This window comes from Penicillium maclennaniae, assembly GCF_028827695.1.
Source record: "Penicillium maclennaniae strain IBT 15551 chromosome Unknown utg000007l:1.0-4884863.0:1.0-4888362.0, whole genome shotgun sequence".
Taxonomy (NCBI): Eukaryota; Fungi; Ascomycota; class Eurotiomycetes; order Eurotiales; family Aspergillaceae; genus Penicillium; species Penicillium maclennaniae.
This window is the reverse complement of record NW_026623219.1, coordinates 2,767,599-2,792,784: the sequence shown is the minus strand read 5'-3', so window position 1 is coordinate 2,792,784 and position 25,186 is coordinate 2,767,599. Positions and strand designations below refer to the sequence as shown.

Below are 25,186 nucleotides of genomic sequence, written 5' to 3'. Positions count from 1 at the left end.
ATGTTGACCTTCATCCCCGCCATTTCAGCATCGACTCGGATTTCACGACTTCTTGCGAGAATACAAGCAGGACTTACCTGCTAAAATTAAAGACAAGAGTTGTCTTGGCGAGGTGCCACCGATTCCAGTTCATCTCGGAAGTGGTGATTACTCCACGTTGACCTCTAGAGCATTTCACACACTTCGACGTGCTGGAAGTGCCGGACCTTTGCAAAATGATTTCTACTGACGCAAACTCACAGCAGCACAGATGGTATGTTTGATGCAATCTAGGTCGCGTGTTTCGTTTTTCACTCACATCAACCAGGAAGCACCTTCATAAAGTTCTGACAAAAGCCGGTCCCTACTGCGATGAAGACTGGGTTCCAGGACAAGAAACCGTCAGTACGCTAGAGTCATCCAAAATTCTGTAGGTCTGCTCGTCTGGTACTCCTCAATTCGGGCTAACGTGAAAATCAGTGTAATGTTTGTCAAACGATTCTGGGTATTCTAAAGCTAAGAATCAAGAACTAAAATGGGATAGTGGAGCTGGTGGCCTAGGCTGCGAGATCTTGAAGAACTTGGCCCTGTCCGGCTTCAAAGATATCCATGTCATTGACATGGGTATGTCTTCGTCCCACTTCCTGTTGAAGGGCGTGACTAACACATTTGGGCAGACACTATTGACATCTCAAATCTCAACCGACAATTTTTGTTCCGCCAAGCTGATATTGGCAAGCCCAAAGCGGAAGTCGCTGCTGCCTTTGTGGAAAAGCGAGTGAAAGGTGTCAAAATTACGCCCTATGTCGGGAAGATCCAGGACAAGGATGAGGACTATTATATGCAATTCAAGATCGTCATCTGCGGACTCGACAGCATCGAGGCTCGCCGGTGGATTAACTCTACTCTGGTTGGGATGGTAGACATGGAAGATCCAGAGAGTTTGAAGCCTTTGATCGATGGCGGAACTGAAGGTATCTCCCAGCCAGACTTTTGACTCTCATACATCTTGAGATTGACCGTCAAATAGGATTCAAGGGACAAGCTCGTGTGATTTTGCCCACCCTCTCCTCATGCATTGAGTGTCAGCTGGACATGCACGCTCCTCGACCCGCAGTGCCGCTGTGCACCATTGCTACCATCCCTCGCCAACCTCAGCATTGCATTGAATGGGCTCACCAGATCGCATGGCAGGAGAAGCGCAAGGACGAAGCTTTTGACAGTGACGATATGGAGCACATCTCATGGGTGTACAATGCCGCTCTGGAGCGGAGCAAGCAGTTCGACATACATGGAGTGACCTTCCAGATGACCCAAGGTGTCGTGAAAAACATCATTCCAGCAATCGCGTCTACCAACGCCATAATAGCGGCCTCTACAACTTCAGAGGTGTTGAAGATTGCTACCTCCTGCAACCCTTATCTCGAGAACTACATGATGTATGCCGGTGAAGAGGGCGTGTACACCTACACGTTTGAAGCTGAGAAGAAGCCTGACTGTCCCGTGTGTGGAAACCTTGCTCGCAAGCTGAATGCGGACCCGAACTTAACCCTGGGCGAATTCATTGAGAGCCTTGGAGAAAGGGCTGAAGCGCAGCTGAAGAAGCCCAGTCTCCGCACCGAGGAGAGGACCCTTTACCAGCGTTTCCCACCTCAGCTGGAGGAGCACACTAGACCGAACCTGAAGCTGAAGCTGCATGAACTTGTGGAAGATGGCGAAGAGGTTGCTGTCAGCGACCCGGCCTACACCATTGATTTCCGGTACAAGGTGATCTTCAACAATTGAGGACGCCCCAAAAATTTACGTTGATACGAATTGAATGATACTTTGCTTCATTTATCTTTTCAAGTGTTTCAAGGATAGCTGCCGGCCTTCTTTGCTCTAACAACAAGTATAATATCCCGACTCCGGCCTCTTGAGCCAACTTTTGACCGAACTTTTCATAAATATACAGCGTAAATGAAGCTCAAAAACATCCCAACGCCAGTCAATGCATTATGTGAGGTACTAGCAGCGGCGATAATCCACGGCTTTACGCCATGAAATCATGCAGACCACGCTTCCACCGGTTGCACTTAAGCTTCATTACCTTGACAGCCTCCAGGAACAGAATATCGCTCTCGAATTGGCCAGTGCTCTCGATGTTGAAGATGAAATGGTCCCGCACGCGGCCCAGCTTGACCTTGCCCTGGAACTCCTCGTGACGCAAGCACTCACGGCTGACAGTATCATTGAAAGCATCCTTGACCACAGCCTTCTGCTCACCAGCGTGGCCCTCGTATCCGCTTCCGCTACGCGAGGCCTCCTCGGAAGTGACAGGCTCAAGACCAATGACACCCTTGGGGAAGCACTTGGCAAACTTCTTCGCATCCTCGCCGATGATGGGACGCTCAATCTTAATATCGGGAAGGAGACGGTAAGAGGCGGTCGCAACGGGCGAGAACTTGGCATGGTCGGCACCGATACCCTTGACACAATGCATTTCCATCTCGATCTTCTGACCGGGACGCATCTTGGCGACGAGAATGTCGGGGTTCACGGGGCGAATAGCAGCGTCGCCAACGAAGAATTGCTCCTGACGACCGACGGGATGGAAGGAGATATCTTTAGCATAGACGTGGGCATGGTTGTACAGCTTGCGCGGGTCCTGCTCATCGTCGTCGGCGTTGGGGTTCTTCGTGCACTCGACATCGAGGTGCAGAACAATGGTGTTGTAGTCACTGGGCCCTTCGGCGGTACCCTCCTCATCATCGGATGGCTTGCGGAACCAGTGCATCCAGTTGATACCCTCTACAGAGCCTTTGAGGGGGATCAGACCCAGGCGCTGGGCAAGAACCTCATCTTGGATGACGGAGGTGTTATTGTGAACGAAGACATACTCAATGGCAAGAGTCGGAATCTCAGCCATGAGAATACGGCGGAATGCATTGGCGACGGAGGCGTCGAGGCCGATCAGCGAGAAAGAGGCTTCGTACGGGTCATTGCGATGGAACTCGACCTTGAAGTTCTGTTGCGAACCGTAAGGATGGGGCGCACATTATAGGGCAATGTTTGCTTTGCGTGAATACATACCTTCTTAAAGGTGTCGAGCGCCCATGAGTGCGACTCTCCGGGCCAGTGACCGGGGAAGTCTGTGGAGGGGATGTTGGTGACAGTTTCTGCGTTGATGCCAATGATCTGCGACTCGTTAGCGAGGACATTCTGGAGCAAATCGTATGGACATACACGGCGACGCTGCAGCTCCTCCTGCGACGGAACAAGAGGTGCCATGGTGGAGTGACTGGAGGTAGAACTTGGAAAAATTGAAGGTTGGAGAGGATCGGCGATAAGAATAATTTCTCGAAGTATTTTCTGGACGCCTAAGGCAGAAGAGTGTCCTCTATTCTGTGACCCAGTAGTGCACGTATTGTTTGCAGATTGTGCATAAGCTAAGCCAAATACAGAATAGCGTCACATCAATGAGCGCGTTATAGATGGCTGTACCAGCCAATCATAAGACCACTGATGACCTGGCGACCCGGCAGCTCAAACACGTGACTCCTGCCAAAATGGAGCGCGACCTCACCTTCGACTTCAAACCAGGCTTCCTTTCCCGCCGAGAGCCCACCCGCTTTGCTCCAATTGAATGCGCCTGGACTGAGGCTCTATTCCCTTTCCTTATTCTTGGAACTCCCCTCTCACCAGTCTCCATGGCCGCCTCCTTCGCTCGCCTGGCGGGCAATGCGCCCAAAAGGCTCTGTCTCCGCCCCTCCGGCCTCTTCAACACATCCGTGCCTCGCTCCCGTTCCATAACTACCACCGTCCCCCGCAGCAATGCCGAAGCCGCCAGCTACCAGGCCACCCGATTGATCCCGACCGACCCGACATTCAGCCACCTGGCTAACAAGCCTGCCACCACCGATGCTCAAGAGGCCGCTGCCCTGGAATCTGAGGCCGAGGGCATTGACCGCAAGATCCGTCACTACACAGTCAACTTCGGTCCCCAGCATCCGGCTGCTCACGGTGTGCTTCGTCTGATTCTGGAACTCAACGGCGAGGAGATCGTTCGCGCCGATCCCCACGTCGGTCTGCTTCACCGTGGTACTGAGAAGTTGATCGAGTACAAGACCTATATGCAGGCCCTGCCTTACTTCGATCGTCTGGACTACGTCTCCATGATGACCAACGAACAGTGCTTCGCGCTGGCCGTCGAGAAGCTGTTGAATGTCGAGATCCCTGAGCGTGCTAAGTGGATCCGCACCATGTTCGGCGAGATAACTCGTATTTTGAATCACCTCATGTCTGTTCTCTCACACGCCATGGATGTTGGTGCTCTGACTCCCTTCCTGTGGGGGTTCGAGGAGCGAGAGAAGCTCATGGTGAGTCACCTGAGAACTCCATGGATCCTTGAAGAGGGTGCGCAAATTGAAAATTGGAAAGTGTGCTAATTATTGTTCATTCTATAGGAGTTCTATGAGCGTGTTTCCGGTGCCCGTCTCCACGCGGCCTACGTCCGCCCCGGTGGTGTCTCCCAGGACATCCCCATTGGTCTCCTTGACGACATCTACCAGTGGGCCACCCAGTTCGGTGACCGCATCGACGAGACCGAGGAGTTGCTCACAGATAACCGTATCTGGAAGGCCCGTACCCAGGGTGTTGGTGTGGTTAATGCCACAGATGCCCTCGGCATGAGTTTCACTGGTGTTATGCTCCGTGGCTCTGGTGTTCCTTGGGATATCCGTAAGTCGCAGCCCTATGACGCCTACGACCAGGTCGAGTTCGACGTTCCCGTTGGTGTCAACGGTGACTGCTACGATCGTTATCTCTGCCGTATGGAGGAGTTCCGCCAATCTCTCCGCATTATTCACCAGTGTTTGAACAAGATGCCCGCCGGCCCTGTCCGCGTTGAGGACTACAAGATCTCCCCCCCCCCCGTGCCGCCATGAAGGAGAACATGGAGGCTCTTATTCACCACTTCCTTCTCTTCACCAAGGGTTACTCCGTTCCTCCCGGTGAGACCTATTCCGCCATTGAAGCCCCTAAGGGTGAGATGGGTGTGTACCTGGTCAGTGACGGCAGCGAGCGTCCTTACCGCTGCAAGATTCGTGCTCCTGGTTTCGCCCACTTGGGTGGTTTCGACCAGATTTCTCGTGGTCACCTTCTCGCCGACGCCGTCGCTATCATTGGTGAGTATCTTCGCTCTATGCAACATCTGACGTTGCTAATTTTTTTTTCTTCAGGTACCATGGATCTGGTGTTCGGTGAGGTTGACCGGTAAAAGCGCCTTCACAACGCAATAATAAAAAATAAAAAAAAAAATGAAGAAAGCCTCGAAATGGCCACTTTATAGACGGCTGCCGCCATATTCGTGGTTCACAATCAGGGGAGTGAGTACCACGATCCCTTTATGTGATAACCCTAGATCTCGACTCTGATCTTCGGGTGTACTAAATTCTCCATGTTTTCTTCTCATGGCGTTGTTCTTTCATGTCCTGTCGTTGCCCTTTGTCTCGTCTACTTTGCCTCTTAAAGCCCTGTGTATAGTGAACATCCGATTCTTCTGAGACATGTGTTCTCTATCCCTTTCGTAGTTTGAAATTGATATAATAATGCTCGGAACAAACTCTTGCGCATGCACGCAGTTCAGATGTCCCTAATGGTCAACAGTAGACCCGTTGAATAAAGTGTCGAGCTGTGAATTTTGATGCATGATAATTAATACTTGAACAACTTTCAGTGGCCTTCCTGTTGGGGCAAAGCATACTTGAGGATGCTAGCTTTATTGAAGATTGGGCTGCAAAAAACCGAAGCCTTCTCCCATTCACAGTCAAAGGCGGCGCGGCTATACGTATCTGAGCATCAAAGTTAAAGTAGAGGATGTCTGTTCTTGACTGAATTAATTCGCCATCTAGGACGTGCCGTGACATTTAAATCTCTAGTGTGACTTGCCAAAGCTAAAATGCTCGCGATGCAAGCGATATCCCAAGGATCACTTCTACAACTAATTTAGGAAAGAGATGTCTACACCATGACAAAATCAAATATCTAAAAGTCTTCTTCTGGTCTAGTTGATGAGATATGGCAAAGAAGTATTATTTAGCATCTAGTGCTCATTGGAACTGGAAGCATTCACCAATGATTCGTCACCAAGACTGCTGAATTGCATTGCACGGGTAGGATGTTGCTCTTAAACGCCTCAACGCCCATCGACACCCATGCATATCCAGCCCGATTGTGAACGAGAAACCGGCGCCAGAGCCCATGCAGAAACCCAAAAATCAAATTCTGGACAAGTGCCAGTAGGCCAGCCACTATAACCATTACTGGATTGACATAGGGCTCCCAGAGTTATAACCTACCGCTTCGTTTCTGAGAAATGATATTTCTCAACCCTTCAGACGTTGTCGTCCTCGTAGACGAAAGGGATATCTCGAATTCGGCGACGATTGTAAGCGACAAATTCACTGTCACCGGGAGGTCGCTCGTTGCGCGAGTTGGCCGTCAACATGCTCTGGATACTCATGCAAACGCTTTCGCAAGTCTGCACAGGAGACCAGCCAGAAGAGCTGAGAAGGTCAAGGCATATGATGCCGTTGCTGTAGATGTGTGGATGCATCGGGATTGGTCGGGGTGTATCAGAGGAAGCGGGCAGTTCGATGAATTGGACTTCCGGGGGTTCTGCTGGTATCAGTATGAGAATTCGACAGTGATGAAGACATGGGGTCCTACCTATGGGATATTTGTTATTGAAGGTAAACTTCAATCGATATGTCTGGTCCTTATACAGAGGGTTGTCATCAAGGACTTTGATATCCATCTGCCATTCCTCCAGGTTATCTGACTTGGCGATAGTGATTCCCGGGGGAGTGTGGTCTTTCATCTAGTAACGTGGTATATTAGATCCATTTGCTACGCGAAAAGCATTCCGCCAGCATGACAGGAAATACTGTCTGAGAATTCGGCATACGAAGACACCGCCTCGTAAGCCAAGCATGTGGGCAGGTCGTACCTTGGTGAGCTCCTACATACCACGAATATGTCAGCGAGTCTGAGCGAGAAAGCATAATGATCTTAAATGTCCCGAGACATATTGTCCCGAATGACATACCTTGCCCAGTCGCTTGTTGGCGAACATGGTTGCGGTGAAGTTGGGAGGTCAAAGAGAACGCCGAAGCGGGTCGTACACCCGGAAGCTCAGGTGGAGTCGTCTGGGACGGACGGGCGCAATACACAGAATGAAAGGCGGGGATCTTCCGCTTCCTCAAGCACCCTCGTAGGAAGGGCCGGAAGAATGAAGGGGAGGATTAGAGTGAAGTGTCACAGAGTAGAAAGCGCGGGGCGATGTAAGGTGGGGAGACCTCGACGCACGGTTTGATGCCTTGCTGCCTTGCGCGTCAGGCTACAATATGAGTTCTTATCTCGCTTCGGACTTTTTGACGATATGTAGGTAGTTACGTTGCTTCCAATTTTCTCCTCAGTTATTATCTTAGATATGAGTATTTTCTCGTCAAGTAAGTGTATTTTTATCCTATTAACATTACCCAGAGAAGAGCAAAATGGTCAATCAAAGAGGTGTTCACTGAGGGAGATGTCGAAGAGAACATAGACTAGACTTCTACGTAATAGCCGGAAGCAATCGTCGCAGTGTAAAAGCAGCAAATTAGATATCTTCAGATAATTTCCCGTCTGAAGGTGGGATACCTCGATAGCTAGTTGCCCCTCAAGGCTTTGGGGCTTCAAACACGTGCAAGGCTTCGAAGTTCTAAATGCATTAGTGCAATAGAAATCGCATATGGGCTAGATGAGTGAATCAGTCATAGTAATGGTTGAACATGATCTTTGAAAAACATATCATGCTGGTAAAATAATGTGGCGGACCTGGGGGCTTGACACCATCGGGCCGATGGCCATGGGAGATTACCCCAAAGCACCGTTCAAAACGCCTTCTTACACAACATGTGCCAAATATATCGGAGATCACCGCAGCCGAGATCAGAAAATGCCCAAATGATCGGTAGAGCTCGGCTATTGACTACCGAACAGCCCGCAAACGAGCACCTCATTCGCGTGACTAATGGAAACCCCATGGGGCATTGACTCCACATTTTGGAGGCCGGGGTAAAAACCCAAGCTACATCTAGTCATGGAACCCTGAGGCCATGTTGGCCGGTATCTCGCAATCTCTATAGATGCAGCTATGGCTGAGAAGAATTCTTGCTGTGAAGATGAACAGCCTTCAGTCACGCATCAAAGAACCTCCGAATTAAGCGATGTTCACGTCAAGCCGATCTCAAATGGCGGCTTGCAAGCTTGGCTCGGCGTTCTTGCAGGGTTTTGCGTGTTTGTCAACTCCTGGTGAGCGAAAAACTTCAGATTGGATTACTCTTCTATTGTGAATTGCCAGTTAATGAGCGATCATAGGGGAATACTCACTACCTTTGGCGCATTCCAGGAATACTACAAAACAGAACTCCTCTCGGACTTGTCTCCATCAACAATATCTTGGATCGGAAGTATTCAAGCAACGCTAATTCCAATGGTTGGAATTGTTTCTGGTCCGTTGGTGGACTCGGGACATCTACGCCCGCTAATGATATCCGGTTCTTTCTTGACGGTCTTTGGATTAATGATGACCAGTCTTGCCCGAGAGTACTACCAAGTCAGTCTCATCGGAAACCCCCTTTATTCAGGAGATTTTCCTTACTATGAGCATAGGTTCTTCTTGCCCAAGGCTTCTGCGTCGGCATCGGCGGTGGAATTTCCTACATTCCAGCGTTAGCCGTGATCTCGACAAGCTTTACAACGAGACGCCCAATTGCAATTGGCATTGCGTCCATTGGATCAAGTGTTGGAGCGGTCATCTTCCCAGTGATGTTTCGCCAGTTACAGCCTAGAATCGGATTTTCATGGGCCGTTCGCTGTATTGGCTTCGTCAGTCTGCTCATGGCAATCATCGCATGCGTCATATTGTGTTGCCGACCAGTTCCTAGGATGCGTGCACGAAGCTTGGTTGACTGGCAAGCCTTTCGTGAACCATCGTTTATGTTCTTCTCTGTCTCGCTCACGCTCGTTATGCTTGCATACTACGTGCCCATATTCTACGTCGCTTCTTACGCAAGGACTGTGGTACACACAACGACAAGTTTTTCATTTTACATGGTAGCTATTGTCAACGGATCTTCTGTATTTGGTCGTGTTGTACCCTATCTACTCGTTGCCTATGTCAAGCCAATCGCTATCCTCATGACATGCGTTATGGCCTCGGCAATCGCCATGTTTGCCTGGATTGCCGCAAGGGAGACCGCGGGCTTCATTGTTTGGGCTTGCTATTGGGGTATTCTGAGCGGGGTTCTTGTGACAGCGCCGACTTCTATTGTTGCGCATCCTGTCTTTTGTCCTAATGTGAATTGTATGGGTACCCGGTTGGGTATGATGTGGGGTATCTCTTCGTTTGGTGCCCTTGCAGGAACACCCATTGCCGGGGCACTTGTCAATCTTGACACAGCTAATTTCCTGCGGGCTCAGGTGTTTGCTGGGCTTATGATGGTAGGAGCGCTACTCTTACAGCTATGGCCTGGATATAAGGTGTTCTGCCACGATCGCAACCATGCCCAAGGACAAACATGATGGTCCCGGGGTGCGCATTGACCAATGTTGTTGGAGCATTACATTTTAAGATTGGAATTAGAGATACACTGCATTTTCAACCTGTCAGATCTTGAAGTATTCTACTAAGCGAGCATCAAGTTACCATCGTTTCTGACAGTGAAAAGTCAATTGGTAGATGTCGTGACGTCACCCCACCCGGTTCCTCGAGGTACTATACTAGTTGCAGCGAACGGTCCCTACTTCGCGGATTTGAAGTCCGGAAAATATGAGACTTGCTCGTGCCTGGGAAAGTACTGGCGTAATACACTCATTGGGTCTCAACTAGTCTGAATTAGGAATGAGAAATTTCCATAACTCAGAAGCTTGTGCTCTCTGACACCACTCAGACTCCCCAATACTCACGTTTGTAGAATTTCGAGGAAAACATGTGGATTCTATCGTTTTGGTTGTTTCCTGTTTGCTCAGGCTGCATGTGGCTAGGTATGAGCCTCGCTGATATTTGGACGCCATGTACTCATATCCTTCTAGCTATGTTAGTAGCCATGCTTTCCAGTTGGGCGGCAGAGGGAAAGCCTATATATTCCACGATGACTGACGGATTGGCAATTACGTGCGTGAAGCTGAACTTGCCCCCAGACTGTTTCAGCTGAATTGATGTGATTTCCAGATACATCTCACATATCGGTGCCGAAGGGCTAAAGCCTCTGTTTATTGCAGGCTGTGCAGTTACAGGCGTTTTCCTCGACTTAGCTCTCCTTTCAGAGCGCTGGCTACGGCATTCAGGTCAACTCGCTCCCAACAAAGGGAAATTTGACAAGTCTTACGCAATTGGGTCCATCCTATTTTCTTTCACTGGTGCTCTTGGACTTTTGCTACTGGCTATATTTGACGTCAAGTATCACGATCATCACATTACGGATTCGTGATCATGTTCATGTGATGATCTTTCAACAACGTGACGATCTGTTGTCTGACCGATTTGCAGAGTGAGCTATGTGGTAAACGCAATCCTAGTCTGCCTTGAGTACATATGGATTGGTCGGTTCTATCGATCGCACACACCCATATTGTTGGTCAGCTTTTACATAAAAGCTCTATTCGTTGTTCTTGAAATCGGTATAGCCATTGGATTTGGGATTTGCATGAAGTCCAAAGCTGCACATTCAAAGAACGCAGCCGCTGTTCTGGAATGGGGTAAGTCTTTTGGCTCGAGCGAGGTTGCAAGGAATTGCTGACGAAATAAAGTTGCTGCTCTCATAGTTGCATTCTACATCTTTTCCTTCGCCGTTGATTTACTGCCTCCAATTCGTACTCACAAACGGGTACCTCAGGGGAGAAATACCCTCATCCAAGAGTTACTACAGACCCAGAGGTACCAACCAATTTCTAGTGGAGTCTCTGTCTTTTGGGATAATGAACTGTTGCTTTGTGGATCCACCCCGACATTATGATTGGATCTCAGATTCCGGAATCATATGTTCTTTCCCCATGGGGCATCAATAACCAATCCCATCCACTTTGGCTTCTTGAAGTTTGGTTGTCCACCCGTGATGAAATCATAGACTTTTCAGACTACATTACGGGGTAAATCGATAGGGCACAATATAATCAGATGATTCCTCTTTATAACTGATAGTTTCAACTAATCTTCAATTGCTCAAAATGGAAAGTTTTTACAGTCATCCGACAGGACTCGTCACCTGGATCGCCCGCTTCCTTCAGTTAATCAGCGCAATTATTGTCCTTGGAATCACAGCCTGGGCTGTTCGAGACACAAAGACCGTCACGGTCATCTATTCTCTGACTATTGTCTGTATCCGATCATTGTAAATATCATCTTCTAACAATGGCTCAGGCTGCTTTGACCGTGGTGATCATCCCTTTCGCAATTGGTATGAGCTGCATGTCGCGACGCCATCGATGGCATGTTCTTCCTCTGATCGCCATTGACGGAGCTCTTTCCTACTTGTAAGTACAGCCGAGACATCACCACGATCTTTGTATACTATTTGTGTCATAGATGGCTCACAGCGGCCGTATTTCTGGCCCTTGATTTCAATCAAATGAGCTGCCGTGTTATTCGTTGGAATGGAGAAACGGTCTGTAGCCGGAAGTACACCGCTGAAGCTTTCAGTTTCATTGCATTGTCAGTTATTCCCAAATCTTACTTTTAATTCATTTACTAAGTGTCGTTCTGAGCTTTACAATCCTCATGAGTCTGTCCGCTGAGATAGCTTTTATTTATTCTGTGAGACCAGGAACTTTGCGGAAGAAGGAGGAAGTACAGGCTGAAGACCGCATAACCCAGAATCTGAACGCAGCTGGTGTGCTTTAGTGCAAATTGAAACTTCCGTGTCGCTCTTGGATAACTTTCTGATATCAAATTTTCATCTGTCTATCTTAAGAAACTCATCTGATGTATGTACTTTGGTTGGCTGAATGAAATGTGTGTCTGACAGAAGGTTTTCCAGACCTATTGAGGTGCATAACCTATAATGTATGTCATGTCACTGGTATACACTCTAGGAGGAATGCCTTCTTTGATATATAGCCACGAGACGTTCCTACTCAAATGCAAGGTTATCTCGACATATTTCGTATTTAGACCACCGATGCTATGGTTCAAACCTAAAGCAGGGCAAGTATCAGTGAAGGAGCACAGTACCAAGCATTAATAGACAATTCTTGGGCGCTGAATTGGAATTCCTTCCTGTAACATCACTAAGCTGGAAGGGCCCGAGGAAACGCGAATCGAAGGATGCCCTTGTGGTTTTAGGCGTTGCCAGGATCTTTCATCGACAATCTGGTAGCTCTTTGTAGGTCACTGTTCATCCACGAGGCAAACGCTGTATCGTCAAGATCGTTACGATCCCTTGTGGGATTGATGAGGATTCACAGCCTGCAGGTTGACATTGGGGAGATCTAGTCCGAGAGTTCTCACTGGCATTTTGCACGGTTGTCTACAGGTACCAGGCCGCTCAAGGTGCATGGTTTGGCTCGTGAGAAGAAAGTGCAAAATGCACTAGTCATACCAGGGCTCGACTTCGTGCTTGTTTCATATCATATGTACGAGTAGAACTGTGGAGTTGCTCGCCTGTCGCTATCGTCTTATCTTGATTCAAGATGCCGAATCTGATGCTATGACGTTGAGAAGGTGGATTACCTGCATAATGCATGTTGTGCTCGGTTCGCCAGACTTCTCTTGAGAATCCCGATTTGAGGGCAAGTCACTGACTTGAATTGCATCGCTTAATCAGCTTGTAGCGCAGGCCAACCATTTGCAGGGCGACCTCGCGCCCGAAGCTCATAATGACTTCATCTTGCGCCGAAAGTATCAGGAAGTTGGCCCATGAGGTAATAAAGTTCGCCTTGTCCAAGATCGCGCGGCCTTTGAGCCAACATGGTTTCGATTATCTTGTCTATCATCGAATTTGTCCATCGTCTTGTGAAAAGAAACCCCGCGAAACAACGTCATCATTAGTCCACCTGCTCCAAGTATATAAACCTGCGGCCCTTGCATTGCATCTAATCCCTTTCACCATCTACCGCCCCATTTGAAGAACCAATATGCCTGAATCATCATCTCACTCCTCCGCCGTCTCAGGCGGCTCCAGCGCTGTACCCACTCCTGCGAATAACAGTGTTCGGTGGGGCGACAAGATATTCCATAAGGGAGGCTCGGCGGATGAGCCTGTCAACGAAGGCAATGGTCATGTCTCTGTGTGTATTACAACATTCGCCGGTGGCAAGGAGATCCCAAATTAACATCTTGTCCAGGCCCAGAACCCACAGGACACAATCGGAAACTTCCTCGGTCTGCGGGACCAGAAAACTCGCGCGGAGTGTAAATTCAACGACCGGGCTGGGCTGGCAGAAGGTGTGAAGCGCACCACTGAAAGTGGCGAGCCCACTTGTGAGTCTGAGGACCATAGCTTCGCAGGCCGTAAACCTGGTGGCTCGGAGACCTGGCCTGGTTGGGAAACGACGAAGAGTTTCTTCGGGTGAGTGGATAGTGTTTCCTCAGAACGTTGATTCAGGATTGCTGATACGATTTACACAGCGCTGGGAACACGAATTAAGGAGGCGCTTTGCTATTGTTAACGTTATGCGATGTACGAATTATGGATGGTGTCTGGGCAGTACGGAGTTTATATTTTAAATTACGCACACAATGAACATGTCAAAGAGCAAAAAATACAGAAGAGGAATAGTAGTTTATTTGCCTTACTCAATCTTTGTTGCTTTCGGCCGGACAAGGTCTCGTAGCATCACTATTTTGCTCAAGATGCGACCTTTGAGCGTATGGGCCCCAAAGAGCAGCAGCTTCGTCCAAGGACACAATGCGCCGTACCAGCAAATTGAACACTGTGCCGAACCCAAGCGCAATGACTGTACTCGTCAGGATAATCACGTTGTATGGCATACTGAAATCAGGAGTAGGCAGGGGAAGCAAGAGGCTTGTGGAACGAATATAGACCGGACCACTATCTGGCGAGTTCAAAATGCGGATGACCGCAGGCGCGACGTTGAATCCACGATTGGCATCTGGTGGATACTCAGTATACCGTAAAATGGCCTTTTCAAAGTCATAGGTTAAGGTCACTGTTGAAGCGGCAGGTACTGATAAGGCCAATTCCAGCTGTGATCCGCGTTCCCGATCAATGGCGGGTCGGAAGAAGGTCTCGGTAACGAGGTCGGAGGCAGGGATCTCTTGGCGTACACCATCGCGGCCGGTAATTGTAGCCTGTAGTGTATGGATATATGGCCGAAGGAACCACGGAAGTGATTCAAAGTAGATGAAATCAACGGCTGTCGTTTCGGATGGGTTGCCGAAGATGATGCGCATGCCACCACGCTCTTGACCGTGGCCAACGATGGTTCGCTCAGCATGGAGAACTGGCTCCCCAAGAGGGACTTTTGTGTTGATTTGCTGCTCGTGAACGGCAAGGTCAAATGGTTGCTCGCGGTCCAGGTTAAAGCAGCGTGCGTAACCATCGTCCTGCTTAATTTCCAAGGCGCCTTCGGAAGTAAACACACTTCGCTCATGAGGAACCCGAAGACAAACAGATGGCTCGCTGTAAGTCTCAGCAAGAGGGCACACGCCTTGTAAGGAGCGCCCGAATACCTCTGTGAGGCTCCAACTCGTTTCGGTTCCCTTTTCCAGAGGGTAGCAAGTATCTTCTGAATTATACTGCTTGGAGGTGTCGCAGATAAGCTGTTCATTAGGAACGGGTCTGGGAATGGGGTTGGCTCGAGGTCGTTTAGACCGTTCAATGTCCAAAACCATATCCACGGTCTGCTCAATTTGGACGAGACACTCGCCACCAGAAGGGCAGATAGGCCGCATATCCACAGACATACTCTGCCATGCGGCGTCGAAGAGTTTGTGGCCATCGAAGAGACTAGAGATTCCAGCCTTGCCCTTGCACGGAAGGAGCTTCAAGAATGGTGTCAAATTCTCCGTGCATACTACCTCTCCGGGAAGGATGCCGTGAAGAAGATGAAGACTGTCGGCGCTTGGATGATCGCCAGTAGGCTCAAAAGACACAACTGGTCGTGTGGTTCGGGTGGAATCGACAAAGTTCAAGGAGGCGCAGAAAAGACCCGATAGAGACTGTGTCAGTGTAATCCATCTCGCGAACGCCCTGGAACAGTTAGCAACCCATATACCCTTCTGTAACGCGAAGAACAAATGACACAAGGACATACTCTTCATCGTCTGCAGCATCGATCCATGCCCAAAGTTCAACACCAGTACCTCCTTCTTTGCTGCCATTCCATGGCCTAGGACCCCAGCTTTCAGCGTCCCATCGCCCAGTGCTAAAGCGAAGATGAAGCTCTTTTGTATGTGCATGTTGTATGATTTGTCCCAATGCTCGGGGGAAGTATCGGAAATGCTGATTGTCGAATGATTGCTGTGAAGTATTACCCCGGAAATTGAACGAGGCTAGAAGGGAGGACTGAGGAAGTGGTTGGAGGAATAGCTGTTCATGGTAGTCCGACAATGCCAACACATTTGAGCCCCATAGCGTGACAGCAAGCGTCAACCAGATCGAGAGGAGTGACAAGGTCGTCATCACTTCATGCCGGAGCTTGATCTGCGCTGGTCCATGCGATGAACAATCGAGGCGGGGAGTATGTCAACAAGGGATTGTGATTTTTTGAACTAAAAGGCACACTGCGTCACCGGGAAAGACCCTTTGAAAGCACCGAAAGCCTTTAACATTAGACACAATATCGAATAGGCGGGTGTTCAACTTGAAACAGCACATCTGGTCCGTGGATCGTCGCGCTTCACCGCCTTCCTTAGCGCCAGCATCAAAAAACCTCCAGGACTTCGCCGTTCACCTCCAAACCCCCCCGCATTTTCGTGTGCCATTGTTGCTATCCTTCCTACTTGGATACATAGGCATTGAACATGGCGGCGGAACAGAGAAAGCTGCTCGAGCAGCTCATGGGAGGTATGTTCTTTCCTGTTCTTCTACGCAATATACAACCTACCCCGATTCCCCGGACTGAAGCTAACTACGATTTCACCGATAGCTGACCAGCTCACTGGCACCGGCGCTCAGGGTCGCAATTCCCAGCTCCAAATCACAGACCCGAAAGTCTGCCGCTCCTACCTCGTCGGAACCTGCCCGCACGACCTCTTCACCAATACGAAGCAGGACCTCGGACCTTGCCCGAAGGTGCACAGTGAAGGGTTGAAGACGGAGTACGAGACGGCGTCTTCAGCAGAGAAGGCGAAATGGGGCTTCGAATTCGACTACATGCGCGATATACAAAAGTACATTGACGACTGTGACCGCCGCATCGAGACTGCACAACGCCGGCTGGAGAAGACGCCAGACGAGATCCGGCAAACCAATGCTCTGGTATGTCCAGGGATCCACTCCGCATGTTTTACTTCATAATCACTGATGTCTAATATAGCTCAAACAAATTGCCGACCTCACTAACACCATCAACGGCGGCCTTCTCGAAGTCTCCGTCCTCGGCGAGACGGGTTCCGTCGCAATGGCCTTGACTGAAATGCACAAGGTCCGCACCGCCAAACACCAAAAAGAGACCTGCGAGCGTGACCTAAAGAACCTCCAAGATACCTCTGGCCCGTCTGGCCACCAGAAGTTGCAAGTTTGCGATGTCTGCGGTGCCTACTTGAGTCGACTCGACAATGATCGACGTTTGGCAGATCACTTCTTCGGAAAAATGCACATGGGATACTCGGATATGCGCAAGACCGCCAAGAAGCTCGCTGTCGAGCTGAAGGGTCGCGCACCGCCAGTACGCCAACACCATGAGGACGATGATCCCTATAGTGCAGGTGGCCGATCTGGAGGACGTGGCCCTCGCTATGGTGGTGGTGGCGGCGGCGGCGGCGGTGGAGGCTATCGTCGACGGGGTGGTGGAAGATGGTAATGAGTCCCGATTTCTTTCTACTCTCAGTTTAGGTCTTTTGCATAGCGCAGGCGTTCACTACGTGCGGTACGGGGATGATGCTTGTTGACGATAGGTGGTTACCCGCCATGCGCTCGATATATCCATGTTTCTTGTTGAATACCACAATATCGTGACATTGAACCATCTTTTCAATCCGCTTGGCTTGAGTGAAATCAAATTATAGATCCCTCTAGACATGAGGGTTATCTTGATGGAATTCCCACCTCGTCTGGATCTACTCCAGGGCTGGTAGTACCACGTTACAATGAAAAGTCAGGAGCACTACAAGAATATAAATTGTAACACTACAAAGCAGATCCATTTTTGCGGTTAAACCAGCAGCACTGGCTATAGGTATTCCACTATCATAAAAGCTGGAAAATATCATCCCGGGGATTTTAGTATCCCGAACACCGGACTGCAAATGCAGCAAACAACCCACTAAGAAATAACTAAAAGGGCAACGACTCAAGTAAACTGTACAGTACAAAATAGTGTCCAGATATCATCAAAATGGCATTAGGCATTCAGCTCCGGGACGTGGCCGTTCGCCTGGGTCTCAAAGAGTGCCTGCATGAGCGTGTCGTAATTGCCTGCTGCAGCGGGCTGGCGATTTAGAATGTCGCGGACGACGGTCAATTGTGCCATGTCCACGTTTGGCGCCGTCTTGAGGAGTTGTTGGATAGCAGGTGCGCTGACTTGCGCACCAAGCACCTGCACTGCGGCGGCCATGCCCGTTACGGCGGGCTGTTGGAAACCTGAGATTTGGCTTGGTTGCTGTCCAAAGCCGGTATTGGATGGAGGGGTAGGCGCGACTTGAGCGGCAGGCGCATGACCGGGAGTCGAGAATTGATGGGGTTGAGGGTAGCACCAACGGCTGTCAAAGGACTGGCAGAAGCGGCGGGCTCCAGGCTGGGTTGGTGAGAGGGCGGTTGAACAGAGGGAGGGTTCGAGTCGCCGGTCTTAACAACAAAGACGATGAGTAGGGTGCGCTCATTGATAGGACCCTCGAGCGAGTTGTTTTCCAGAAGCTCAATGAATTCAGGCTTGTTGGTGGTGCCGGCTTCAATGGGGACAATATAAGTGTCTTTCACAGCCTGTAAAGGATGCTTCCCGATAACACCGTAGCGCTTGCGACCGGAGAAGTATTCGAAAAGCTTGTCGAAGCCAGCACGCTCGGAGGGGTCATGAGGGCTGCTTACGGCAATCACAGACACATCAGTGGAAGCACTGAAGCGCAGGCCGCAGAGGTAGTTGCTAGCGAGCTGGATATCAATTCGCCCGTCAATCAGCAGTGTCGACGGTGCAAGTTGACTCCATGGGATCCGGCCACTCAGATCTGCACCTCCAACATGTTTAGCAGTAGATACGAACTCAGAGACAGGAATCATGGCGAGCTTGCCACGCCAGACAACGCCATCGTCGGAGAAGTCCTTGGGTGAGTATGGAGGAGACTCAGGCTCATCATCACGAAGCAGTTGGTCGATCTCGGCATCTGCTTGAATCCTCCTGCCATGGGGGACTGGCTCGCGAATGTCGGTGGCTACTTCAGGGAAGACGTGATCATGGTGCTCTCCAGAGGGTGAGTGTCCTCGGCCTTGTCCTCTGCCTTTGGGCTGATGAATCTTTGGCGTGGTTGGACTCTGGTTTGCTGGGCTGCCATCGGCACCCTCAGCAGTGCTCCGGCGAGGTACAGTCGAGAAGACAGATTCTGTTGCAGCATTTTGAACGTCATCTTCAATCAATTCCTCGCCCTTATGTGTGCGTCGAATGCGGGGACCCTGCTCCTGGATAATGATGTGCTGCCTTTCAGACTCTCGTTTAATCTCTGCGTCCTTTTGTTGCAACTCCTCGCTCGCCATCTCCTCCGGCTTCATCCTAGATAGGTGATCGGGCGAGAGACTGCCTACGAGCAAACGGTCCCGTAGAGAAGGATTCTTCTTTACGTTGAACAGTATTGTTCGTAATTGCAACTTATATGGTTCGGTAGGCTCGCCTGCCCGTCCACAGAAATGGTTGTACATGGCATCCTCGATGGCGAGACCGAGTTGCCGTGCAGCACTCTCTGCATTTTGTCCACCGGGCAATGAATAAGAGCCCTTCTTCTGAGCCGCAATGACCTGTTCTACGAATAGTTTGATGAGAGCCGTGGCTGCGCTCTTACGAGCCGGGATCACCAGGTCTTCCACAGTACCAATTGCTGCAGACGTATAAGTTGAAGGCTCTGTCTTGACCTTCGAAGCTGCCGCCGGAGATTGTGGAGAAACTCTTTGCTGCTTGACTTGCGGTCCCTGTAAAATCGAGTTAGCTTGATGGTTCTGCAAATAAAAAGAGTACAAAGAATAGATACGCACCATATCCGTCTCAGGTTGTTCCTCAAGCTTGCGCTTGTTAGTGCTCGACCGGCGGGAGTCGTGGCCATTCTTTTCAGGCTCAACTGATGCGGATGGGGCAGGAGCAGGAGACTGGCCAGGACCAGGCGTCGCAGAGGTTCCAGCTCGAGCTGGAGTTCCGGAATCTGCCTTGCCTTGACTCTTGCGGCTGCTGCCCTTTTTACCCTTCTTCTTCTTGGACTTTTTCTCCTCAGCTTCCTGGCGCCGACGTTCAGCAAGCTGTTGCCAGGGCTTTTCGCCCTTCTCTATCTTTTCCAACAGCTCTCTGTGGTTCTCAGGTTTGCATTGCTCGCAGAAGTATTTGTCCGGTTCTGAACCCTTGGCAAATGTAAGGCCCATGCAGTCGTTGTGTTGCCATGCCAGGCAATTGTCACAGCAAATCATGTCACGCTCGACATCTTCCTCCTCTTCGTATTCGCCGCAGATGCATCGGATAATTTCTTCATCTTCGCCTTCGCTGGGTCCGGGGGTAGGTTCGGCGGAGGCTTTGCTGCCCTTGTCTTTAAGGCTCTTGCCTTTGCCTTTTTTCGCGGGTGTATCGGGCAGCTCGAGGTTCTTGTGCTGGCCCTTTGTCGCGCGACCGGAGCGTCTTGGTTCGTCTGGGGTAGCTGTTAGCATATTGTGCTTGCTGAGTGGTCACCAGCGCTGGAGCCGGGCCCAAGCGAAGGTTGTCTCTTGGTGGGAGGGCTCCAGGTGGCGCCTGAGAGTGTGGTGTACGAATGCTTACCGGCCATGGCAAAGGTAGGAGGTTGTACTACAGGACGATGAAAGACGCCAGCGATCGCAGTCTTCTCTCTCTACGAGCACAAAGGGGCTAAGAGTAATACACAAGAGAAAAAGCAAGACGCTAAAACAGCGCCGCGTCCTGGTCCACGGTATTACTTGGTCACCAAAGCTGTTTTCCCAAAAACACAGAGAGGACTGGCACAGTCGAGTTGTGGCAAATATGCGCTGAGACGTGTTTTGACAGGTTCTGCGATCCCTTGCTGCGCGTTCGTCGCTACTTTTCGTTCTGCGGGGTCGCGTGCGATGTTGTAATCGCTTTGAATTGGAAAATGGCGGGAAATTATCGCCAAAATGGATATCGCGATCGCCGATCTAGCAGATACGCGACAGCGATGACACTCAGGTTGATGGAGGAAGATGGAATTTCGAATGACCAAGATCAGGAGAGGAAGATGTGTCAGTGGCTTGCGTGATTAGGTAATATCAACACGTGACTCACCAGCCACGCCCTGGGATTGCGATGAGCTTCTCCAGCTTCGTCCGTTCCCCACTTGCTGAGTAAAATCCGCTTTGCAAATATTAAATCAACCTGAAAGTAGCTGCAATCTCAACCCATCCTACCCTGGCCGATTGACTGTCTGTCCCTCAACGCACACGTCTTTAACTGTCTCGCAACGATGGCGGACGTCCGATCGCTCCTCCGGAATGAACTAGCCTCGCGCAAGGGCGCGTCGCCGAATACCACAGGAAACCGAGTCAGCAAAAAGCGCAAGGTCGATAATGGAGAAGGCGTGATGCGCAAAAAGCTGCGGTCCACAGATCTCGAGACTGTTCAGGCGGCTGCGAGTGCACAAGGCGCTGAGCCTAGAGCTGAAGGGACAGCTGAGGAGGACGTTTTGGAGCCCGTCGAAGAAACAAATGTCGAAGAACCGCTCGCTGAGAAACAACAGACCGCTTCATCATCCGCGCAACAAACAGCGCCACCGCCACCGCAAGAATCTTCTGGTACTGTCGACGAAGACGAATGGGCAGCCTTTGAACGCGAAGTCGTCGCGCCAACACGAACTTCACATGCCCCTGCTGCTGTCGTAGCTGAAGCCACTATTTCCGCAGCGCCTGTAAGCAACGAGGAGCTTGCGGAACAACAGAAAACAGAGAAGGCGTCCGCTGGTCGAACGCGCGAAGCCGAGTTAGAAGGAGAGCGGGAGGACGCCGCACGCTTTATGGAGGAAGAGTTCGATGAGATGGACCAACTTGAGGAGCGCGTTCGAAGGCTGAAGCATATGAGAGAAGAGCTGCGACAAAAACGTTCCAAGGACCAGACTCGTGATGTCCCTATGGTTTCGGAGGATCAACGGGCGGCTGAGAGTGACAGTGACGAGGACGACGACGAGGAGTGGGATGATTGGCGATTCAAATAATCACGAGAAGCGAAACTGCTTGCTATTCCTCCAGAAAGGGACTAGAGCTACCCTTAATCTACAATGATACCCTCAACGAATGAAAGGCCTTTTTCAATACTCTCTATGGTATCTACAGCTTCCTGTTGTGTGTATTACGGTTTTGACTTTATTGGATTCCTTTTTGGTCTTTTATTTACCAGAATCTTCTTGCTCGCCGGCTGGTGTCTCATCAACATCCATGTAGCTCCGCAATCCATCTTTGCGGACCTTCATAGCTTCTGCAATCTCGGCCTCGCCTTCCCTGAGAAGGTGCTTGCCACGAATCACATCACCTCGCTGCCTCCGCTTCTCTTCCTCCACGCGTTTCTCTCGGTCCTCAAGGGCCTTTTCACGCTTCTCTCTCTCCCTCCGCTTCCGGTCGATCTCTTCATGTTGCTCCGCAGTCAACTGCTCCTCCGGCGGTGGGGGCAAGGTAGATATGTACGCCTCGATTAACGGGTCGCGAATCTTGGCTGGAAGTGTAATATATCGGATATCTGTGATAATCTGGACCGGAAGAGCCTCTAGGTTCGAAGAACGATTCAAAGCATGCAAAGGAACTGATTTGAGCAGAATCGAAAGATCCGACTTGCGAGTACTTTCAGAAAGTTTGAGCTTCGAAATATAGTCACGGTAGAACTTCTCCCGATCCTTGTCTGAAAGCTTCGTGTCCTTCATCTCTCCCTCTTTTCGGTATTTGCGTTTGAATTCGGGCCAGTATAGTTTTGGTGTTGCGTACTCCTGGAGGAAAGCTAAGTATTTGATGCGAGGGTCCTGCTTTTCCTGCTTCGCCTTGCGCTCTTGAACATCCTTGATGCGGTCTCGGCTCCAGTTTGAGAAGATTTCTCTTCGGTGCTTCATGTTCGAAGGCGCTGTGTACCTGGTGTCCTCAAAGATGCGACCTTCTTCGATGACGGTCTCCCATGTCGTGAAAGGATTAATATTGAAGTCGTCCAGCAAGTCGCGGAAAAGCGCTTCGGCATCAGCGTCGGTCAACTGGAGCCCTTCCGCGCCCTCTTCCCAGTCTTCTTCTCCAGGCTCGCCATATTCGCCCGGCTCCAGGCCATAATCTTCGCCCATTGCGGCGAGTTGGTATTCCATATCTTCCTCTGTGAATTCGACTGGCTTGTCATGCGCACCTGGGCTTTCGGTACGAGGACGCTTAAATGGTTGACCTTCTGCATCCTCGCCCTCGCTGTCGGTAACTTCGACTTCTTCGTACTCGTCGCTGTCTTCAGCATTTCCTGCTTCAGGGCCAGCACTTGGTTCCTTCTGAGCGACGTGTTTTTGAGGCAATGGCGACACCGGCTGGGCAGCTGCGACCATTTTGGCTGGCTCCTCGACTTCTTCGCCTCGCTCCTTCCGTTCTTTCTTTCGCGCTCAAGACGATCATACTCGGTCACGCCTTTCAAAACCTCCTGCGGAAACTTCCAGAAGCTCTCGTTGGTCTCGATGTTGTGAACGAATCGCCTCCCAAGCTTGGTTTTCACAAGGACCCATGGCGCGCAATCGGGAATGGGATGCTTCGACTTTGGTCTGTCCGGTGGCTCCCGTCGCTCTCGATCATGGTGGCCTCTTCCTCCGCGGAACCCACCACGACCCTGTCCATGTTGCTGTTGGCCGAATTGCCCCGCACCAGGTGTGAAGCCTGCCGGTCCATAGGGCGTAGAGGAAAAGGTGGTAGTGTTTCGGGCGCGTAGTAGGGGAGACTTTGTGCAGGGTCTGGAGCGGGCGGTGCGGGTTGAGAAGGCTGCTCCTTTGGTCGAGTATATGTTGACTGCTTTGTGGCAGCATTATAATAGTACAAATGACCTGTGTATTCACCATTAGCAAGGTCCTATCAGTCCGATCAGGCGCAAAACCAACCTGAAGGCGCTCGATGCTCCGACCACCCCGGCGGCAACGGAGGTGGAGCTGTGTATGTTGATTTGAGCATTTCCGAAGAGAGGCTATAGGATGATCAAATTAGCAGAGCCTGGGCTCAAAGCTGAAAGAACGAAAGAGCGGAAGCTTTGGTGTGGTGAAGTGGTCCGAGCTTGGCGGATGACAGAGGACGCGCCAGGGCGAGTTGCCTGGAACTTCGAGCTCATCTCTAACTCCGACCTCTCCTACCTCCTCAATCTCCCACATTCTCTATTCTTTTCAATTGTTGCTTCACTACTTCTATTCTGCAACATGTCTCGGCGTTACGATTCACGGGTGAGTTGATTCATGCTTTGGCGGTGGGGGCAGCTCCAGCTAACCTATGACGCTCTTCGGTAGACCACCATCTTCTCCCCAGAGGGTCGACTGTATCAGGTCGAATATGCGCTTGAAGCCATCTCCCACGCAGGCACCGCTCTTGGTATCCTAGCCAAGGATGGAATTGTTCTCGCCGCCGAGAGGAAGGTCACCAGCAAGCTGCTTGAGCAGGACACATCGGCTGAGAAGCTCTACACAATCAACGAGTGCGTCGGCAAATCTTTTTCTTTTCAACGAAATAATCATAGTCTCTTCTTTAGAGCTTTGAGCTAATGATTTACAGTAACATGATCTGCGCAGTGGCCGGCATGAACGCCGATGCCAACATCCTGATCAACTACGCCCGTCAGAACGCCCAACGCTACCTCCTCACCTACAATGAAGACATTCCCTGCGAGCAACTTGTGCGCCGACTGTGCGACTTGAAGCAAGGATATACTCAGCACGGAGGTCTCCGTCCGTTCGGTGTGTCGTTCATCTATGCTGGATGGGATCACCTTCGTCAGTTCCAGCTGTATCAGAGCAACCCGAGTGGAAATTATGGCGGATGGAAGGCGACAAGTGTTGGTGCGAACAATGCCAGTGCGCAGAGTCTCCTTAAGCAGGACTACAAGGAGGACCAGACTTTGCAGGAGGCCTGCGCCATGGCGGTGAAGGTCCTGAGCAAGACTATGGACTCGACGAAGCTCAGCAGTGAGAAGAGTGAGTTTCACAACCCGATACGATCTTGGCTTTCTTGTCGATTTTTAGGACCCCAAAGTACTGATCAGCTGTTCCTTTACCAGTCGAGTTCGCGACAGTGGGTAAGACCGACGACGGAAAGATCTACCATCACCTGTGGACCGCTGATGAGATCGATGCGCTTCTGCGGGAACAAGGGCTGGCCAAGGTTGATGATGAGCCCGAGGCTGGTGAGATTAAATAGATTAATACCTTTGCCCGTTGTTTTCAAATACTTGAAAATCAATTCCGCAGTTCATATCCATACGTGTCTTTTTTCAGAGGTGTTACCTGACTGATGCTCAACTTCAGTGACTTTCTCGACAAGGCATTGGCCCGGTCAGGTGGCTCCTTCTAATGACTGCATTGCAGCTGCTTTCTCATGACGTGGCATATCTTCAGCCATTAGGTCTTATTCTATTCGCCTCGTTGTCCGCGAGTGACGGTGTTGGTTGTAGCAGAGACCAACATGCCGGTCCACGTAGCTGTCGGCCTAAGGCTTGGAGGTCAATTTGGCAATTCAACAGAGAAATTATTCCAATTCCGCATCACGCCGGGCGCTATATATGCCCCAGGTCGCCAACCCGTTCCCTAACCCCAAGTCACCTGTCAACTGATCGTTCACCTCGAATATCTTGATTGCTGCGGAGAAGGAGG

The 25,186-nt window shown here is 50.5% G+C and overlaps 16 protein-coding genes across 16 annotated transcripts; 10 read left to right on the top strand and 6 right to left on the bottom strand.

Annotated features, from left to right (window-relative positions):
- Positions 1 to 215: 215 nt before the first annotated feature.
- On the top strand, positions 216 to 1,764 carry N7477_008268 (NEDD8-activating protein UBA3; the record flags this gene model as incomplete). Its single annotated transcript, XM_056969931.1, has 5 exons — positions 216 to 253; positions 308 to 409; positions 524 to 603; positions 657 to 953; positions 1,010 to 1,764. 5 exons carry the CDS (start codon positions 216 to 218, stop codon positions 1,762 to 1,764), a joined length of 1,272 nt encoding a protein of 423 aa, XP_056819963.1.
- Positions 1,765 to 2,011: 247 nt separating this feature from the next.
- N7477_008267 (DNA-directed RNA polymerase core subunit RPC40) lies at positions 2,012 to 3,249 on the bottom strand (the record flags this gene model as incomplete). The annotated part of the gene is made up of 3 exons (XM_056969930.1): positions 2,012 to 2,986; positions 3,052 to 3,156; positions 3,205 to 3,249. The coding sequence occupies 3 exons, from the start codon at positions 3,247 to 3,249 to the stop codon at positions 2,012 to 2,014; spliced, it is 1,125 nt and encodes a 374-aa protein (XP_056819962.1).
- Positions 3,250 to 3,527: 278 nt separating this feature from the next.
- Positions 3,528 to 5,236, top strand: N7477_008266 (NADH-quinone oxidoreductase subunit D; the record flags this gene model as incomplete). The annotated part of the gene is made up of 4 exons (XM_056969929.1): positions 3,528 to 4,337; positions 4,425 to 4,856; positions 4,907 to 5,144; positions 5,199 to 5,236. The coding sequence occupies 4 exons, from the start codon at positions 3,528 to 3,530 to the stop codon at positions 5,234 to 5,236; spliced, it is 1,518 nt and encodes a 505-aa protein (XP_056819961.1).
- A 1,116-nt stretch (positions 5,237 to 6,352) lies between these two features.
- N7477_008265 (ubiquitin-conjugating enzyme E2) lies at positions 6,353 to 7,093 on the bottom strand (the record flags this gene model as incomplete). The annotated part of the gene is made up of 4 exons (XM_056969928.1): positions 6,353 to 6,636; positions 6,688 to 6,838; positions 6,926 to 6,979; positions 7,067 to 7,093. 4 exons carry the CDS (start codon positions 7,091 to 7,093, stop codon positions 6,353 to 6,355), a joined length of 516 nt encoding a protein of 171 aa, XP_056819960.1.
- Positions 7,094 to 8,155: 1,062 nt separating this feature from the next.
- Positions 8,156 to 9,585, top strand: N7477_008264 (putative MFS monocarboxylate transporter; the record flags this gene model as incomplete). Its single annotated transcript, XM_056969927.1, has 3 exons — positions 8,156 to 8,313; positions 8,380 to 8,617; positions 8,674 to 9,585. 3 exons carry the CDS (start codon positions 8,156 to 8,158, stop codon positions 9,583 to 9,585), a joined length of 1,308 nt encoding a protein of 435 aa, XP_056819959.1.
- Positions 9,586 to 9,992: 407 nt separating this feature from the next.
- Positions 9,993 to 10,493, top strand: N7477_008263 (Frag1/DRAM/Sfk1; the record flags this gene model as incomplete). Its single annotated transcript, XM_056969926.1, has 2 exons — positions 9,993 to 10,177; positions 10,235 to 10,493. The coding sequence occupies 2 exons, from the start codon at positions 9,993 to 9,995 to the stop codon at positions 10,491 to 10,493; spliced, it is 444 nt and encodes a 147-aa protein (XP_056819958.1).
- Positions 10,494 to 10,506: 13 nt separating this feature from the next.
- On the top strand, positions 10,507 to 10,802 carry N7477_008262 (uncharacterized protein; the record flags this gene model as incomplete). Its single annotated transcript, XM_056969925.1, is given in 2 exon segments — positions 10,507 to 10,535; positions 10,553 to 10,802. The coding sequence occupies 2 exon segments, from the start codon at positions 10,507 to 10,509 to the stop codon at positions 10,800 to 10,802; spliced, it is 279 nt and encodes a 92-aa protein (XP_056819957.1).
- A 427-nt stretch (positions 10,803 to 11,229) lies between these two features.
- Positions 11,230 to 11,902, top strand: N7477_008261 (MARVEL domain-containing protein; the record flags this gene model as incomplete). The annotated part of the gene is made up of 4 exons (XM_056969924.1): positions 11,230 to 11,376; positions 11,423 to 11,535; positions 11,588 to 11,713; positions 11,767 to 11,902. The coding sequence occupies 4 exons, from the start codon at positions 11,230 to 11,232 to the stop codon at positions 11,900 to 11,902; spliced, it is 522 nt and encodes a 173-aa protein (XP_056819956.1).
- A 1,232-nt stretch (positions 11,903 to 13,134) lies between these two features.
- N7477_008260 (uncharacterized protein) lies at positions 13,135 to 13,572 on the top strand (the record flags this gene model as incomplete). Its single annotated transcript, XM_056969923.1, has 2 exons — positions 13,135 to 13,287; positions 13,345 to 13,572. 2 exons carry the CDS (start codon positions 13,135 to 13,137, stop codon positions 13,570 to 13,572), a joined length of 381 nt encoding a protein of 126 aa, XP_056819955.1.
- A 223-nt stretch (positions 13,573 to 13,795) lies between these two features.
- gpi16 (GPI-anchored transamidase subunit GPI16) lies at positions 13,796 to 15,644 on the bottom strand (the record flags this gene model as incomplete). Its single annotated transcript, XM_056969922.1, has 2 exons — positions 13,796 to 15,212; positions 15,277 to 15,644. The coding sequence occupies 2 exons, from the start codon at positions 15,642 to 15,644 to the stop codon at positions 13,796 to 13,798; spliced, it is 1,785 nt and encodes a 594-aa protein (XP_056819954.1).
- Positions 15,645 to 15,985: 341 nt separating this feature from the next.
- On the top strand, positions 15,986 to 16,986 carry N7477_008258 (LUC7 domain-containing protein; the record flags this gene model as incomplete). The annotated part of the gene is made up of 3 exons (XM_056969921.1): positions 15,986 to 16,028; positions 16,111 to 16,442; positions 16,501 to 16,986. 3 exons carry the CDS (start codon positions 15,986 to 15,988, stop codon positions 16,984 to 16,986), a joined length of 861 nt encoding a protein of 286 aa, XP_056819953.1.
- Positions 16,987 to 17,526: 540 nt separating this feature from the next.
- N7477_008257 (uncharacterized protein) lies at positions 17,527 to 20,018 on the bottom strand (the record flags this gene model as incomplete). The annotated part of the gene is made up of 3 exons (XM_056969920.1): positions 17,527 to 17,784; positions 17,844 to 19,298; positions 19,362 to 20,018. The coding sequence occupies 3 exons, from the start codon at positions 20,016 to 20,018 to the stop codon at positions 17,527 to 17,529; spliced, it is 2,370 nt and encodes a 789-aa protein (XP_056819952.1).
- Positions 20,019 to 20,803: 785 nt separating this feature from the next.
- Positions 20,804 to 21,547, top strand: N7477_008256 (uncharacterized protein; the record flags this gene model as incomplete). The annotated part of the gene is made up of 1 exon (XM_056969919.1): positions 20,804 to 21,547. One exon carries the CDS (start codon positions 20,804 to 20,806, stop codon positions 21,545 to 21,547), a length of 744 nt encoding a protein of 247 aa, XP_056819951.1.
- A 171-nt stretch (positions 21,548 to 21,718) lies between these two features.
- Positions 21,719 to 22,894, bottom strand: N7477_008255 (FF domain-containing protein; the record flags this gene model as incomplete). Its single annotated transcript, XM_056969918.1, has 1 exon — positions 21,719 to 22,894. One exon carries the CDS (start codon positions 22,892 to 22,894, stop codon positions 21,719 to 21,721), a length of 1,176 nt encoding a protein of 391 aa, XP_056819950.1.
- Positions 22,895 to 23,054: 160 nt separating this feature from the next.
- On the bottom strand, positions 23,055 to 23,504 carry N7477_008254 (WW domain-containing protein; the record flags this gene model as incomplete). The annotated part of the gene is made up of 2 exons (XM_056969917.1): positions 23,055 to 23,380; positions 23,435 to 23,504. The coding sequence occupies 2 exons, from the start codon at positions 23,502 to 23,504 to the stop codon at positions 23,055 to 23,057; spliced, it is 396 nt and encodes a 131-aa protein (XP_056819949.1).
- A 239-nt stretch (positions 23,505 to 23,743) lies between these two features.
- Positions 23,744 to 24,734, top strand: pre9 (proteasome core particle subunit alpha 3; the record flags this gene model as incomplete). Its single annotated transcript, XM_056969916.1, has 4 exons — positions 23,744 to 23,767; positions 23,831 to 24,015; positions 24,093 to 24,511; positions 24,595 to 24,734. 4 exons carry the CDS (start codon positions 23,744 to 23,746, stop codon positions 24,732 to 24,734), a joined length of 768 nt encoding a protein of 255 aa, XP_056819948.1.
- Between the last annotated feature and the right edge of the window lie 452 nt (positions 24,735 to 25,186).